The 18,670-nt window shown below is 45.7% G+C and overlaps 1 protein-coding gene across 1 annotated transcript in view; it reads left to right on the top strand.

Annotated features, from left to right (window-relative positions):
* bmpr1bb (bone morphogenetic protein receptor, type IBb) overlaps positions 1-18,670 on the top strand; it is a 109,027-nt gene that overhangs the window by 80,846 nt on the left and 9,511 nt on the right. The window contains exons 4-6 of the mRNA XM_020458469.2: positions 16,803-16,962; positions 17,606-17,708; positions 18,295-18,397. Of these exons, the coding sequence (XP_020314058.1) occupies positions 16,803-16,962; positions 17,606-17,708; positions 18,295-18,397 (366 nt within the window). The remainder of the gene's footprint in view (positions 1-16,802; positions 16,963-17,605; positions 17,709-18,294; positions 18,398-18,670) is intronic.

Genomic DNA, 18,670 nt, shown 5'->3' with positions numbered 1-18,670 from the left:
AGTGAACGAAGACTTGGTTCTGGTTGGTCGGAGAGACAGAGTTGTGTGCTAGCTTTATGACTGGCCCTCTCTCTTCCAATCCTCTCTTTCTCCCTGTCCACTCTTTCTCTATCGCTCCATCTCTCGCAGTCTGTTCTCTCTCTTCTAGCCCTCTCCCCCTCAGCCCTCTCCCCCTCAGCCCTCTCACCCTCAGGCCTCTCCCCCTCAGCCCTCTCACCCTCAGGCCTCTCCCCCTCAACCCTCTCCCCCTCAGGCCTCTCCCCCTCAGGCCTCTCCCCCTCAGCCCTCTCCCCCTCAGCCCTCTCCCCGGTGCTGCTGGGACAGATCAGGCCTCTCCCCCTCAGCCCTCTCCCCCTCAGCCCTCTCCCCGGTGCTGCTGGGACAGATCAGGCCTCTCCCCCTCAGCCCTCTCCCCGGTGCTGCTGGGACAGATCAGGCCTCTCCCCCTCAGCCCTCTCCCCGGTGCTGCTGGGACAGATCAGGTATGGTTCTCTAAATGAGGATAACACACATGGGAGGTAACTCATGAATCTTCACAGCGTGGTTAATTCGCCACCTGTTGTTTAGGCTGATGCAAAGTTCCCAAAGAATAGATTGACATACTTCATTCCTGCAGTAACAATGCATACATCTTTTCTGAATAGGCCATGCACCATACAGTGTGAGGTTACAACTTACACAATTGACTCTTCTACTACTCGTTGCATTTAGGCCTATTTCGCTCCATAGTATGTGTGACATGGCTGCTGAAAGTCCTTGAGTCTTCTGGCGCCACGCAGGGTAGGAGTGAAAGCCAGTTAGTGAAAGACACGGCCACACTTCGACGTCGCTTAAACATGATATCCATTTCCGATAAACATAACATGTAACATTCGAGGTGGTGTGGAGATGCCGCAAGGCCACAAGCAGGGCGGAACGACTGGCTTTATCATCATCTAGACGCAACAATGTAAACGAGGTCAGCTCACCCTCTCCTTGTCCCGGATCCCACCTTCCGTACTGTACTGTAATGGGAGGAACACACCATGGCAACATATCACTCGATAACTTAGAGCTTTTCTCGTTTTTGTTCTACAGTACAGACACAGATGATAAGTGACTATATGTTGAAAAACTCCTTTGATTGCAGTCTCTTGTGAAATACAATTTCCTACAGAGATGATATTTCAGTGTAATTGCTTTGGTGTTATAGGATGGCATTTTCTTTGTGATTATTCCGTTTTGGTCAAGTCTTGTGGCATCAGTGATTGAACGAAGGCCTACTGTAAGTGTAGCAGGGGCTAGAGCAGGATACAGAAGCCCAGCAGCAGTAGCAGGTCCCAGGCTGCTTCCTGACAGGATGTGGATCATGTTCCCCAAACAGAACCTGATCCCAGGACAGATGTTCTGCTCCAGCAGTGGGACTGCATGAGACTGGTAACCACAGAGGGCAGTGGGCCGGAGGGGGACTTTTAGGGGTGTGTGAAGTTTGGAGCGAGGGAAAGGGAGGCTTAAGGCTGCACCTGTGGTTTTTGGAGGAAGTATTGAGGGAGGGGGATGTTTGGGTGAAGGTAGGGTTCTTGTCTTGATCACAGTCTAATGTATGTAACGGACACCCTTGAGAGCAGTGGGCTCAGGATAGAGAGAAGATGAGAGTTGGCAGTGTGGGAACCAGGATAGAATGACTGAGATGGGGAATATGTTATGGTCTCATCAGAGATTTATACAAACCGAATCAAAGTTTAGTTTGATGTGTGTTAAGCTGGTGGGGCGCACACACACACACACACACACACACACACACACACACACACACACACACACACACACACACACACACACACACACACACACACACACACACACACACACACACACACACACACACACACACACACACACACACACACACACACACAGCCCACAAGCTGATAGACACAGAGCAGGTGGGGCTGATGCTGGCCTGCTATGAAACCATTTGTCTTGGTTACCTTGTGAGTGTTTGTGACTGTGTTTGTTTGCGCCTGTGTACATGTGTCTATGTGTACGTGCTTTCACATGTCTTCTTTAGTTTGTTACTTTGGAAGCTTGTGTTTTTGTCTGGCTGTCTGTGTGTGCGTCACTGTACGCCTGTGAGAGATGGTTTGGCAGAGGGGGCCGTAGAGGAGTATGTGGGTCCATGGTGTGTTCTGTGTCTTAACATGGTGTTGGAAGACAGACAGTCGGCAGAGGCTGCAGCCTAGGCTGAGGTTTGGCTGGCCACTGAAAAGGAGACGGACAGGGAGAGGTGGCTGGATCCTCTCAGCTCCTCTACGCGTGTTCAGTTGCAGTCTGGCAAACCTACACACTGCTTCCTGTCACAGCTTCCCATATCTGTCAGAGAAACGTCCCGCTCACTAACGTCAACGCACAAATATTGAATTCCCCACATTGTTTCCTAATTCATATTCAACGGTGGTCTGCAGTTCTTTTTTCACTCCATCCAGAGATGATAGACTGATCTGGTTTGGGCAATGGGCAAACGATATCTGGCACCACAGGATCCCAGTCAATTCGATCCAGACCCAGGTATTCAGGATTAGCCTGATATAGCCTGCTTCTGTAGGGACTGTTACTGTTCACATGGTTACCGGCACAGTGACACATCGCCGGGGAAACCGAGACACAGGCCGGCACTTTGTTGAACAGCCGTCCTCCGGGCTTTTTACAGTCCTCTTATCAGATAGAGCTCTACTGGAACTAGTCATCAGACGAAGCAAACGGCTCAGATAAATGACTTAGAGTGTGTGATCATGCGTGAGTGTGTGTGTGTGTGTGTGCGTGCAATTCTGTCCGCGACAGGAAGAGAAAGCAGGGATGTGTGTGTCTTGACCTCTGGCTACAGGTGTTCTGTGTGATAAGCGGCCTGTTTTCCAGTTTTGTTTTGAATGGGAGATGGAAAACATCCCTGAGATGAAGTCACACGTACATGCAAAGTGCCCTGCGGGTGACAGACTACTCAGTCTGCATACTGAGAGGTGAGGCTTTGATCTGCCATCATGGGGAAAAAACTGTCACGATGCATACTGATGGAGCTAGCCAGCAAGACCTGCACAGAGTCCTAGTATCACACCAACGTAGTCCTTATCACAACCCCAGTGTGTTTATACTTGTATTGGCCACGACTTTACAGTTTTGAAAGAAATTGCAATCAGTTAGACTATTACACATGTCCGTTCCCTGTCCATTCCCTGTTTGAAGGGGTCGTTTGTTGTAGAGATAGCATGGCTCTGAGGTTCTCCTCTCTCCAGACACGTGGAAGGTTTTCTCTCTCTCTGTGCTGAATCTTCCTTTAAGTCCTGACAGGTCGGGCTTGGTGTGATTCGTAGGCCTGGGCCGGAGAAGAGGGGATGAGAGTAAGAGGTTTCTCAGGGGGGTACAGTGTGTGTCTAGGGCCATAAGTTGGAGGGGCTCCCTTGATGTGCGGCCCATCAATCTACCGGTGCATTATTTCCACAGGAGGACGGGAGGCGGGCGCCCCCAGGGTGCCCCTCTAGCACCAGCATAACATCTCTATGGTCAGGCCCTGGTCACACACAGGGTCCACGATGTGGATCAGTTGCTCTCCTCCTCCCCAGTCTGGATGGGTATCAGGCATCAGGCAGGGGGAAACAGAGCCTCTCATGATGAAGAAGGAGTAGATGAGGGTCGAGCAGACTAGTCACGGTGAAGGATGGATGATTGATTCGAGGGCCGGGTTTGATTTGCCTGTCATACCATCGGGCCCCTGTGTGTGTGTAGTGTGGATTCTTTGAAGCCAATGTGGGTTAAGAGGGGTTAAGAGGGGTTAAGAGGAGGTGAGGGGGGTTGAAGGGTGAGGAACAGGGGATGATGTATGACAGCGTGGCAGCTCAGCGGTGCGTTGGTGACCCCCACAGGGTCAGAGGGCGTACAGGAGACGTACAGGAAGATGGCTCCTTTGAGGAGGTGATTTACTCTGGACACCTGGAGGAATTTATGCCTCTCTCTCTCTCTCTCTCTGTTGGTTTCTCTCTCTCTCTCTCTTTCTTTCTTTCTTTCTCTCCATCTGTCCTCTTTCTCTCCTCTCTCTCTCTGTTGGTTCCTCTGTCTCTCTCTCTCTCTCTCTCTCTCTCTTTCTCTCTCTCTCTCTTTCTCTCTCTCTCTCTCTCTCTCTTTCTCTCTCTCTCTCTCTCTCTCTCTCTCTCTCTCTCTCTCTCTCTCTCTCTCTCTCTCTCTCTCTCTCTCTCTCTCTCTCTCTCTCTCTCTCTCTCTCTCTCTCTCTTTCTTTCTTTTTTTGTTGAGTTAAATTTCATGGAAGGACTAATTGAGCCTTATTAACTTATAACCTATACAAGTTAGACAGAGTTGTTGGCTTGAGTTAGAAGGGCGACGCACAATTGGCCCATCGTCGTCCGGGTTAGGGGAGGGTTTGGCCTGGCCGGGATGTCCTTGTCCCATCGCGCTCTAGCGACTCCTGTGGTGGGTTGGGCACATGCACGCTGACACGGTCGCCAGGTGTACCATGTTTCCTCCGACACGTTGGTGCGGCTGGCGGGGTTGTGTTTTGGAGGACACACGGCTCTCGACCTTCACCTCTCCCGAGTTCATATGGGAGTTGCAGCGATGGGATGAGACTGTAAATACCAATTGGATATGACGGAATTGGGGAGAAAAAGGGGGTTAAAAAAATAAAATTTAAAGATTAACCAAAAAATGTCATCAAAAACTTTGTGTGATCATATGTGAGTGTTTGTGTCAGCAAGTGTGTGTGTTTGTCAGTGTGTATGTGTGTAATACAGTATGAAGTGTGGGTCTGTGTGTATGTGTGTAATACAGTATGAAGTGTGGGTCTGTGTGTATGTGTGTAATACAGTATGAAGTGTGGGTCTGTGTGTATGTGTGTAATACAGTATGAAGTGTGGGTCTGTGTGTATGTGTGTAATACAGTATGAAGTGTGGGTCTGTGTGTATGTGTGTAATACAGTATGAAGTGTGGGTCTGTGTGTATGTGTGTTATACAGTATGAAGTGTGGGTCTGTGTGTATGTGTGTAATACAGTATGAAGTGTGGGTCTGTGTGTATGTGTGTAATACATTATGAAGTGTGGGTCTGTGTGTATGTGTGTAATACAGTATGAAGTGTGGGTCTGTGTGTATGTGTGTAATACAGTATGAGGTGTGGGTCAGTGTGTATGTGTGTAATACAGTATGAAGTGTGGGTCTGTGTGTATGTGTGTAATACAGTATGAAGTATGGGTCTGTGTGTATGTGTGTAATACAGTATGAAGTGTGGGTCTGTGTGTATGTGTGTAATACAGTATGAAGTGTGGGTCTGTGTGTATGTGTGTAATACAGTATGAAGTGTGGGTCTGTGTGTATGTGTGTAATACAGTATGAGGTGTGGGTCTGTGTGTATGTGTGTAATACATTATGAAGTGTGGGTCTGTGTGTATGTGTGTAATACAGTATGAAGTGTGGGTCTGTGTGTATGTGTGTAATACAGTATGAGGTGTGGGTCAGTGTGTATGTGTGTAATACAGTATGAAGTGTGGGTCTGTGTGTATGTGTGTAATACAGTATGAAGTGTGGGTCAGTGTGTATGTGTGTAATACAGTATGAGGTGTGGGTCTGTGTGTATGTGTGTAATACAGTATGAGGTGTGGGTATGTGTGTATGTGTGTAATACAGTATGAAGTGTGGGTCTCTGTGTATGTGTGTAATACAGTATGAAGTGTGGGTCAGTGTGTATGTGTGTAATACAGTATGAAGTGTGGGTCAGTGTGTATGTGTGTAATACAGTATGAAGTGTGGGTCTGTGTGTATGTGTGTAATACAGTATGAAGTGTGGGTCTGTGTGTATGTGTGTAATACAGTATGAAGTGTGGGTCTGTGTGTATGTGTGTAATACAGTATGAGGTGTGGGTCTGTGTGTATGTGTGTAATACAGTATGAAGTGTGGGTCTGTGTGTATGTGTGTAATACAGTATGAAGTGTGGGTCTGTGTGTATGTGTGTAATACAGTATGAAGTGTGGGTCTGTGTGTATGTGTGTAATACAGTATGAAGTGTGGGTCTGTGTGTATCTCGTTAGAGGAACAGCCTTTGGAATGTTTAGGGGATGGGGATCAGGTTTCAGGGTGACCTTGGCAACGCCCGGTGGCTGACACAACAAAAGTTTGTTTGTGTGTGTGTGTGTATGTGTGTGTCTGTGTGCGTGTGTGTGTGTGCGCGTGTGTCAGAAAGAGAGAAATACTCTTAAGGTGTTTGTATTCAATCTTTATTACTGTGTCTGTCCCGTGAGAGTTGGGGTTTTGGTTCAGCCAATCTGCCTTGGTCAGACGTTCACAGGAACGTCTGCAGAGAACACCTATAATGAAAGCAGTACTGGTGTGTACAATGCCTTCAGAAAGTATTGACATCCCTTGACTTTCTCCACATTTTGTTGTGTTACAACATTCATTTTAAATTGATTCAATGTAGATTTTTTGGGGCCACTGGCCTACACACAATACCCAATAATGTCAGTGGAATTATATTTGTCAAATAAATATATTCAAAATGAAAAGCTGAAAGGTATTGAGGGAATACGTTTTCAACCCCTTTGTTATGGCAAGCCTAAATTAGTACAGGAGTAAACATTGACTTAACAAGTCACATCATGAGTTGCACTCTGTGTGCAATATCAAATCAAATCAAATGTTATTTGTCACATGCACCGAATACAACACCTTACCGTGAAATCCTTACTTACAAGCCCTTAACCAACAGCGCAGTTCAAGAAAGAGTTAAGAAAATATTTACCAAATAAACTGAAGTCCAAAATGATAAAAAGTCAAACAATAAAACAACAATAATAAGGCTATATACAGAGGGTACCGGTACTGAGTCAGTGTGCGGAGGTACCGGTTAGAGGTCATTTGTACATGTAGGTAAGGGTGAAGTGACTATGCATAGATAATAAACAGTGAGTAACAGCAATGAACAAAACCAAGGAGGGGGGTGGGGGTGTCAATGTAAATAGTCCGGTGGCCATTTTATTAATTGTTCAGCAGTCTTAAGGCTTGGGGGTAGAAGCTGTTAAGGAGTCTTTTGGTCCTAGACTTGGCGCTCCGGTACCGCTTGCAGTGTGGTAGCAAAGAAAACAGTCTATGACTTGGATGACTGGAGATTCTGACCATTTTTGGGGCTTTTCTCTGACACTGCCTAGTATATAGGTCCTGGATGGCAGGAAGCTTGGCCCCAGTGATGTACTGGGCCGTACGCACTGCTAGAGCTGGGCGATATGGCAATTCAATTATATCAATATCTAAATATTTTTTCATTTGATAACGATAATTATCACGATATTAATCAAATAATGTTTAAAAGGTGCATATCTGCTTCAGACTCAAGAATGCATAATGCCCGAACAAACATTAGAGTGTTGGGCCAGTAACCGAAAGGTTGCTAGATCGATATGGCACGGTAAACGTCTGCCGTTCTACCCCTGAGCAAGGCAGTTGACCCACTGTTCCCCGGTACCGTTATTGTAGATAAGATTTTGTTCTTAACTGACTTGCCTAGTTAAATAAAAGGTTAAATTGTTTTAATTATGTGAGCTACACATAAAATTATACTTTAAGGAAAATTGTTAAATTTTTGCGGCCAGGGAGCACGTACCTTAAAAATGATAAGCCTCTTGGAACCTTTCTTTTCGACTGTGCTAATTGGTAGAAAGTCCTGAGCAATGCAAGGCATAATAGCATTTGTGATATCGTTTGTCTATTCGATGTTTGCTTGTAGGGCAAACATCGTGGTCAGCGGTGACTGCTTCGGGCAAACATCCCTAGATTGGCTGGTGCTTAAAGAGCGTTTATCAACACTGTGGTGCAAACTAAAACCTCCTGCATGTTCCAAAGACTGATTTTGCTTCAGATGTTGAAAAAGGTTTGTCGTATTACCAGACTACGTAGCCACCTGTCTATGACGGCCTACCCCAGCCAAACCTGGATGACACTGGGCCAATTGTGCGCCGCCCTATGGGACTCCCAATCATGGCCGGATGTGATGCAACCTGGGTAGACATAGAGTTGGTTGAGTGCGGTCATAGTGCCAGCATTGGTTTGTGGTGGTAAATAGACAGCTACGAATAATATAGATGAGAACTCTCTTGGTAGATAGTGTGATCCACAGCTTATCATATGATACTCTACCTAACATCGCGCACCAGATGTTATTGACAAATAGACACACATCCCCACCCCTCGTCTTACCAGAGGTAACTTCTCTGTTCTGCCGGTGCGTGGAACATCCTTGCCAGCTCTATATCATCTGCGTTATCGTTCAGCCACGACTTGGTGAAACATAAGATATTACAGTTTTTAATGTCCAGTTGGTAGGATAATCTTGATCGTAGGTCATGGATTTTATTTTCCAATGATTGGCCAATAGAGCGGATGGTAGTGGGAGTTTACTCACTCGCCTATGAATTCTCATTAGGCAGACCGACCTCCGACCCTTTTTTCTCCGTCTTTTCTTCACGCAAGTGATGGGGATTTGAGCCTGTTCACGAGAAAGCAGTATATCCTTCTCGTCGGACTCGTTAGGAAAAAACTTCTACCAGTTCGAGGTGAGTAATCGCTGTTCTGATGTCTAGAAGTTATTTTCGGCCATAAGAGACGGTAGCAGCAAACATTATGTACAAAATAAGTAAAAAGATTGAAGTTACAAACAACGCAATAAAACAAACAAAATAGCAGTTGGTTAGGAGCACATAAAACGTCGGCCATCCTCTCCGGCTCCATTCTTATAGTGTTCATAGTGTTTATAAGTATTAGTGTTTAAGATCATTTTTGAATGACTACCTCATATCTGTACCCCACACATAGAATTATATTTTAGGTCCCTCCGTCAAGCAATGAATTTCAAACACAGATTCAACCACAAAGACCAGGGAGGTTTTCCAATGCCTTGTAAAGAAGGGCACCTATTGGTAGATGGGTAAAACAAAAAGCAGACATTAAATATCCCTTTGAGCATGATGAAGTTATTAATTACACTTTGGATGGTGTATCACTACACCCAATCACTACAAAGATACAGGTGCCCTTCCTAGGGCTGTGACGGTCATGACATTTCGTCAGCCGGTGATTGTCAAGCAAATGACTGCCGGTCTCACGGTAATTGACCGTTAATTAACATCAGCACATTTAGCATCTCCTGGCTTTCGCACATAGCCTACAAGCCACCGATTGTCACGCCTTGGTCTTAGTATTTTGTGTTTTCTTTAATTATTTGTTCAGGCCAGGGTGTGACATGGGGTTATTGGGGTTTTTGTAGGCATTGGTATTGTGGCTGATTAGGGGTGTGTCTAGCATAGGCTTGGCTGCCTGAGGCGGTTCTCAATCAGAGTCAGGTGATTCTCGTGGTCTCTGATTGGGAACCATATTTAGGTAGCCGGGGGTTTCACTGTGTATTTTGTGGGTGATTGTTCCTGTCTCTGTGTAGTATTCACCAGATAGGCTGTAATAGGTTCCGTTTGTTGTTTTGTATATATATAGTTATTTCATGTATCGCTATTTTTTAATTAAAGACATGAGTAACCACCACGCTGCATTTCAGTCCGACTCTCCTTCAACAGACGAACGCCGTTACACCGATACAGACCTTTAAAACATCTACATTTTAAAACGCCTAATAAGTCCATGTAATATAGCCTACACCATCACAATAAATCCATGATTTATTTTAGACAGGTCTAAAGAAACATGATATGAAGAAATGTATTATATTTCAGAAGAACAGAATAGCATCCTTATGTTAGGCCCTGACCTGTCTATGCCATATGGCTGTGAGCTACACTAGTTCATTTAGCAGTCAAGATTTGCTTAGAATTCTGTGGGATTATTTTATATTATTTTATAGTATGAAGAATACAATTGAACATAGCTGAATAAAATAGAATGTTTTGAGGGAGTGCGCACATGTGTCTATTCTGTGTTGAGTGGTTAACAAAGAAACATGTCCTCCTATATGCTTAATTTAGAGTTATTAATGTAACTTTAGTAGTGATACAAATATTGGGCTATATGTTAAGATGTTAAATAAATTCTAAGGCTGCATGATGCGACTCTAATGATGATTTTAATTATTTATTGAAAGCCATGATGTCACGCGGGACTAGGTGTGTGTGCAGGAATCAGACGCAGAGAGAGAGTAACGGAGTAAAGTGCTTTACTATTGCACACCAAACTGATAAGCCCAATAAAATACAGGGTGCAGGACACTATACCAGACAACCCAAAACCACAGGGTGCCCAGTATAGAAAACAAAATACATCACGACCTAATATGTACACACGTAACAAAAGACAATCCTGCACAAAACAAGGGCGGGTCAAACTACTACATATAGGGAAGCTAATTAAACCAAAATACACACAGGTGAAACTAATAAGACAAAACCAACAGACAAACGAAAAAGGGATCGGTAGCGGCTAGTAGGACGGTGACGGCGACCGCCGAGCACCACCCGAACAACTTTGGCGGAAGTCGTGACACATGAGCTCTGCTTTCTTTCTTGTTTAGGCTGTACACACTTCATCAGTCTCTCATTCACGATTTCACAAGCACCTGATCATTTCCCGGCTGCATCCCCTTTGTGTGGATGTAATGCCCCCTAAAATAATCCATGCATTTTGCTGCCAGTGGCCTTTGTGCCATATAATAATTATAATTCTCTTCTCCCGGCTGCGTGCCGAAGCACCTAGCACCCACATGGAACTCATCTTTCTCACAGGCTACAAGTGAAGACAGACACATCAGGTTGTGATACAAACCTTATCAAAGTATAAATGCGAGGGCCTCCCGGGTGGCGCAGTGGTCTAGGGCACTGCATCGCAGCGCTAGAGGTCCGTGGGACAACGCACAATTGGCCTAGTGTCGTCCGGGTTAGGGAGGGTTTGGCCGGTAGAGATATCCTTGTCTCATCGCGCACCAGCAACTCCTGTGGCGGGCCGGGCGCAGTGCGTGCTAACAAAGGTAGCCAGGTGCACGGTGTTTCCTCCGACACATTGGTGCGGCTGACTTCCGGGTTGGAGGCGCGCTGTGTTAAGAAGCAGTGCGGCTTGGTTGGGTTGTGTTTCGGAGGACGCATGGCTTTAGATCTTTGTCTCTTCTGAGCCCGTACGGGAGTTGTAGCGATGAGACAAGATAGTAATTACTAACAATTGGATACCACGAAATTGGGGAGAAAAGGAGGTAAAATAAAATAATATTTTTTTAATATTAAATTTAAAAAAATAAAAACCATAAATGCGTAAGGGCTTCATGAGGTGTGCGACTATAATTTGAATAAGTCGGGGGGAAAAGCATGCACTGTTTCTTGCCTTAAGCTGGGCATCATTCACAAGTGATAATATGATGGGATCCTTCTCTTTTAGAGGCCATCAAAACTGTTTTCTCACACAATTGCATAGCCTATAGAAATGTTGTGCAACATGAGCTCATGGGCTCTCATTAAGTGTTTGATTAGATTTTCGATTACATTTCCATTGATGTCAGAGTGATTAAAGGTAGAGTGCTGAGTACCAGGTTTGGTAGGCTACTAATGACCATCAGCAGCATCAGAGCTTGGAGAAGCCTTAATTACCATGACTAAACGGTTACATTGAAATCAAATCAAATCAAATGTATTGGTCACATACACATGGTTAGCAGATGTTAATGTGGGTGTAGCGAAATGCTTGTGCTTCTAGTTCCGACCATGCAGTAATATCTAACAAGTAATCTAACAATTTCACAACTACCTTATACACACAAGTGTAAAGGAATGAATAAGAATATGTACATATAAATATATGGATGAGCGATGGCATAGGCAGGATGCAGTAGATGGTATAGAGTACAGTATATACGTATGAGATTAGTAATGTAGGGTATGTAAACATTATATAAAGTGGCATTGTTTAAAATGACTAGTGATACATTTCCAATTTTGTATTATTTAAAGTGGCTAGAGATTTGAGTCAGTATGTTGGCAGCAGCCACTCAATGTTAGTGATTGCTGTTTAACAGTCTGATGGCCTTGAGATAGAAGCTGTTTTTCAGTCTCTCGGTCCCAGCTTTGATGCACCTGTACTGACCTCGCCTTCTGGATGATAGCGGGGTGAACAGGCATTGGCTCGGGTGGTTGTTGTCCTTGATCTTTTTGGCCTCCCTGTGACATCGGATGGTGTAGGTGTCTTGTAGGGCAGGTAGTTTGTTCCCGGTGATACGTTGAGCAGACCTCACTCCCCTCTGGAGAGCCTTGTGGTTGTGGGTAGAGCAGTTGCCGTACCAGGCCGTTATACAGCCCGTCAGGATGATCTCGATTGTGCATCTGTAAAAGTTTGTGAGTGTTTTTGGTGACAAGCCAAATTTCTTGAAGAGGTGCTGTTGCACCTTCTTCACCACGCTGTCTGTGTGGGTGGACCATTTCAGTTTGTCCGTGATGTGTACACCGATATATGCTTTCTCCTGGCATCCACCAAACCCAGATGTGTCCGTCGGACTGCCAGATGGTAAAGCATGATTCATCACTCCAGAGAACACGTTTCCACTGCTCCAGAGTCCAATCCAGCCGACGCTTGGCGTTGCGCATTATGATCTTAGGCGTGTGTGCGGCTGCTCGGCCATAGAAACCCATTTCATGAAGCTCCCGACGAAACCGCTATTGTGCTGACATTGCTTCCAGAGGCAGTATGGAACTGAATGTTGCAACTGAGGACAGACGATTTTTACACGCTTCGCATTTCAATACTATAAACATGAGTGAAAATAGAGAGATATAGAATCAATCTCTTTGTTAGAGGAGTGTGTATTAAACAGGAACCATGTAACATATATGGAGTCTCCCCCATCCTGTGTCTACACCCCATATGCTCTGTGTTGGCCTCTAAAAAGAAACTATATCAGGGGCCAGGCCTGTATGAGCCCAATGCCAGGCCATGGTTCTGATCAAAGAGGGAACCTTGTCTCCCCAAGGACAGAAAGGCTGCTTAGGGGTTAGAGGACCAGGGGTTGGCATAGACCCTCTTCTATTTCTCCCTCCCCGAAATAACAGCAGCCCTGCATCACTCTGTGAGTCCATTAGGAGAGGGGAGTTAGAGAGAAGTTGACTCTACATGGAGAGAGGTAGTGTGTGTTTTAATGGATCTTAGTGAGAGACTAAGCAGCTCTCCCAGCCTGTGGATTTACACCAAGCCTCTGGCCCCGGGGTCTGGGATTTTCTCTGTTTACCTCCAAAGGGGGATTCTCTTTCCCTCACAAGAAAAATGACAACAGTGGCTTGGAAGGATGGAGCTTTCCTGTAGCCGGCCTGCTGCAGTGGAAAAAAGGAGTCTTTGTCCATTCTGTTCCCTCTGTTCTGCCTTTATGTGAGTTTCTATTTTTTGTTTTTAAACGATCTGGACAGAATCACGCCACTGATGAACTCGTAAAACGTGTGTGTTTTTCCACATTTGCACAACAGATACACACGAGAAGGAATGTGTGATAGTCAGTGCAGCCATGGGCCCAGACCCCTCCTCTGTCAGGGTGGTTAGATTAGAGTGGACGGAGTGTGCTGCTCTTAAAGGAACACACTGACTGGTTGTGTCTGTGCTGCCGAGTCAGAAGAGAGCAGAGCTCATTAATCTCTCTCTCTCTCTCTCACTCACGCGCGCGCACGCACGCACGCACGCACGCACGCACGCACGCACACACACACACACACACACACGTTGGAACACTTACAAGCTGTTCTCAACGATTACAGTTAGTTCTTGCGACACACCGTACCAGGGCTGTACACCTCCAGTTCTGACTTGATGAACTGACTGAGTGTGTTGGTTAGATGTAGCCTAGTAGTTACCAGACTGATTACCCCTGGACTATCTGTGTAGCAAACTGTGACTGTCTGTGTCTTTTTACACACACAGAGCGAGAGGGGGAGAGGGGGTTCAGGTGGAGAGAGAGATTCACCTGGATCCTCCATCCAGACAGACACTAACTAATCAATCTCCTCCCATACTGCCCTGCTCTCTCATCTGATTAGCTCTCTTGCCACAAGGGTCCATTGGTCCAGCTGTACAGTACTTACTGTATTGAATAGTGGGCTGTCTGATAATAGAGTTCAGTAGGATTTGAAGTGTCTATAGAAGTGTTGAGTAAAGTTCCACTGTCTTGGATTTGTTTGGGTCCACCTCTGTCAGGTATCTACTCGGGATGCGAAGCGGACCCCAAGACTATAATACTGGCACATAAAACTGGACATTTCTCACCATCAAAACACTAGTGGATTGATTAGATGTGTGTATATGCAGCTGTATAAAAACACACTGGTCTGACCTGTTCTGTTAACACTTTCAGAGTCAAGGTGGTGCGGAACACAATATTTACCTCAGTGCAAGTAAATACACGTGTATTACTGTATGGCTGACTGGAGTGGGGATGTGGGTTTGGGATCTGTGGTGTTGAATGTCCTGGTTGACCGAAGTTCACTGCTCCTCCTAATAGCATTGCCACGGAGCACAAACAGTGACCATTTAAGTCTCGGTTCGTCACTGCAGTGGTTTACAGTAGTACAATGATGTGGCGCTTATTATAGAGCATAGCCTGCAGAATGTCTGTTTGCTCTGTGTTGTTATCTGTCATGACATCTTTGTGTTTATTGTCACTCGTATGACACTTTTTTAAAGACATGCTCCGGCCCTTTGGTGACTAAGAAAGTCATTGTTAAACCTCCTGCTTTGGGCTGGATGTGTCAATGTGTAGTTTATATACTGAACAAAAATGGAAATGCAACAGTTTCAAATATTTTACTGAGTTGCAGTTCATATAAGGAAATCAGTCAATTGAAATAGATTAATTAGGCCCTAATTTATGTATTTCCCATGACTTGGCAGGGGTGCAGCCATGGGTGGGCCTTGGAGGGTGTAGGGCCACACACTGGGGAGCCAGCCCCCCAGATGACCCAGGAGGTGAGGAAGCCGGATGACAAAACTGTGGCCTTTTATTGTCCCCAGCACAAGGTGCACCTGTGTAATGATCAGCGTTACTCAATGAGGCTGCAGGACGGGCCAACGGCTCAGTGTACACAGCAGAGAGAGAGATTGAGCGATGACATGACGTAGTACGCAATTTCCAGGGACCACTTTTGGCTCATGTGTGCTACTTTCAGAACTACTGGCTTAGAAATAAGTATACAAAAGTACTGCAGAATCTCTTTAACACAGTATAATATAGAGTTATGACTGCTTCTCTCAAGGTTGCCATAGTCACTAGTCAAGGTGCTCTGAGCGCTGAGCCCTCTTCCTTCCTCTCTTTGGTGAAGCAGGCTCAATGGGTGAAAGGCTAGAAGGTGGAAAAGGCGAAGTGTGCTGGTAACACGAGCACCCAGTTTTTCTAGTAAAGTATATGAGCAGAACCTTGTTTTGCTCTGCGGTTGAGCCTGCCCTGAGCTGTTATTGTAGTGGGAATGAAACACGTGTGAGGGCATAGCTGGTCTCTTCTGGCTAACCCACAGTAACACTGTCTGAGTCCTTTCACAGTGTCTCTCTCTGAGGCGGGATGGTTGGGACTGGGAAGGTGTACTAAAACAGAGCTGGTATATACAATACCAACTTAATGAGGTGGTCTCCAACAACATATTTACACGTATCCACCGAACATTCTTAATTCTTAATTCTTAATTCTTGATTTATATTCATTCATGTATAGGAGATACTGCTCTGACTGACAGTGAAGTATGAGTATTCTTTGGAGGGCTTTATAACATCGTAAACACACATACTCCCAAAATATCGAGGCACACAAACGTGTAGCCACGAGGGTTCTGTTGGGCTGCTCTGCCAAAACCAGGGTGAGATATATGGCCTTGGATATTAAAACGACATGCCACACACTCGTTCCAGAACTGCTGTCGAGACTGCCACACACACACAGACACACACACTAACTTGCATGCACACACACGCACCTGTCATACAAAAACACACACACACACACACACACACACACACACACACACACACACACACACACACACACACACACACACACACACACACACACACACACACACACACACACTGAGCACAAAAAGCTCTTTCTTGTGAGGGTATTAAGTGTACCAGTGTTGTTCCAGTCTCAGGCAGGTACATTGAGTTGAGGCCAGAACAGAACAGAAGGGTAGCTTTCACCAGACATGGTCACCGTTTCTGTGGCTACGTTACTATGGTGACGTTGCCAAGGCATTTAGATTTTTCAAGCATGTCTGGAAAGAGGGAGTTGAAGAGTGGAGAAAATGTCACTTTGCTAGCTTTGATTTAATTTGAATTTACCTCAGTTATGTATGCACTTAAGTTTAACTACAAGGTAGGTGCAGCCGTTTGAATGACACAGTGTCCATATAACTGTGTTTGGTCTGTCCTGGGACTAATAAACCTGCTCTGTCCTCTCTGTGATATAACTGTGTTTGGTCTGTCCTGGGACTAATAAACCTGCTCTGTCCTCTCTGTGATATAACTGTGTTTGGTCTGTCCTGGTCTTGGGACTAATAAACCTGCTCTGTCCTCTCTGTGATATAACTGTGTTTGGTCTGTCCTGGGACTAATAAACCTGCTCTGTCCTCTCTGTGATATAACTGTGTTTGGTCTGTCCTGGTCTTGGGACTAATAAACCTGCTCTGTCCTCTCTGTGATATAACTGTGTTTGGTCTGTCCTGGGACTAATAAAGCTGCTCTGTCCTCTCTGTGATATAACTGTGTTTGGTCTGTCCTGGTCCTGGGACTAATAAACCTGTTCTGTCCTCTCCGTGTCCCTGTAGCCAACGTGTTGGACACCATGTTACTGAGGAGCCCTGGGAGAGACCGGTCAGACAGTAGGTGGGAGAACGGTGGGAGTACAGCCCCGGCTCCAACACAGAGGATCCTCTGGTGCCACTGTTACCACCACTGTCCTGAAGACTCGACCAACAATACCTGCAGGTATGATTCACACGACCGCACAGAGGCGCACGCACAGAGGCGCACGCACAGAGGCGCACGCACAGAGGCACACGCACAGAGGCGCACGCACAGGGGCGCACGCACAGAGGCGCACGCACAGATGCGCACGCACAGAGGCACACGCACAGAGGCACACGCACAGAGGCACACGCACAGAGGCACACGCACAGAGGCACACGCACAAACGCGCACACATTCCACAAAATTACAACCCTGTTGACACGGTCGACGTCTTTTTCAGACCATCTTAGAATCCACTGTGTCTAATATCTAATGTGTAATTAGCTTGCATTAATTAGTACACAGCAGAGGCAATTCCTCATATCGGTCGCTATCCTGTAAAACTCTAATTCCGTGAACAGAAAATACACTGGTGTCTGTGCCACAGCCACCGTGGAACATATGAACTCAGACAGTGATGAGGTATTGAATTACAAGCATAATTACAGACAGATTCATGCCCACTGTCTCCATCCACGTCGTGGAGTGTTTATTACATGTGATTGTGGTTGCCGATACAACCTTCTCAGAGCACTGTGAGTTTTAGTCATGATGAATATATTATGTTGAAAGTTTGCCTGTGGAACGGGCACAGATGTTGATGATCACGGTATCTCTTCAGGACTGATGGTTATTGTTTCACCATGGTGGAAGATGAAGAAGGAAGTCTCCCTGTGCTGACCTCTGGGTGTCTGGGGCTGGTGGGTTCGGAGTTTCAGTGCAGGGTAAGTCTGCAGTGTGTGTGCGGTGTGTGTATGTGAACGCCGTCAAGTGCAGGCAGTCACTGTAGAAGTGCAGTTGAACCAGCTTTATAAGCTCTTGTAAAGTCCTTATCATCCCTCTATGACTCACTATACTTCTCAAATGAATCTCTTCAAATCAGACCTGAACAAACTACACTACCTCTACAATGAAAGCAATGTGTTAGGCCAGCCTTGTCTCGCCATCAACAAGCAGCATTGTAAATACCCTATGCAGATGTAGTATCTTCATTTGAGCCAGTTTGCAACAGCAGGAAAATGGTCCTGCAGCAACAAGAAATGTAAATAATTATGTGGATTATATATAGGTATTGATACATTTTTTGTTAGGGCAAATCAAGTCTGATATTTTAAAGCGGAAATTACAAATTGTAGAATCCTTTTTTAAACCTCTAGTTCACGACAAGTTTGCATTTCCTGCCGTGCAGGAACATTCCCAGCCACAAAATGAGTGAACAAATAAAGATGGTGCATCTGCAGTCCTTCAAACTGTTGTCTAGTAATTAGAGTTGTGTAGATGTAACTGTGTGTTTATGGTGGGTCACAACAGGACACAGGGAATGCCCGTCAGAGGAGGGCTCTGGAGTGCTGTACAGACCAGGACTTCTGCAATAAAGACCTGTATCCTACTTTACCACCACCGAGGGCCCCTGGTAAGAAACACACTCAGTCACACACAGTGAATTCCACCCAGTCAACACAGGGAATCTCTGTCCTCTTGTGCGGAAGAGGCTTTCAGAGTGGGCTCCCTCAACCTGCACTTGGGTGTGATGGGTAGTGACAGTTTAAACTGTTACAAACCACAGTGTATAGTGCTGGCTGGAGTGGCACTCGCTGCTCAGGGGGAAGACAGGGGAAGGCTGGAAGGAAGACAGTGGGAGGCAGGTGAAATGGAGCTGGCAGGCTTGGCTTGTTCTCTCACCCTC

This window comes from Oncorhynchus kisutch, linkage group LG23 (assembly GCF_002021735.2).
Source record: "Oncorhynchus kisutch isolate 150728-3 linkage group LG23, Okis_V2, whole genome shotgun sequence".
NCBI lineage: Eukaryota > Metazoa > Chordata > Actinopteri > Salmoniformes > Salmonidae > Oncorhynchus > Oncorhynchus kisutch.
This window is presented reverse-complemented; position numbering and strand designations above follow the sequence as displayed.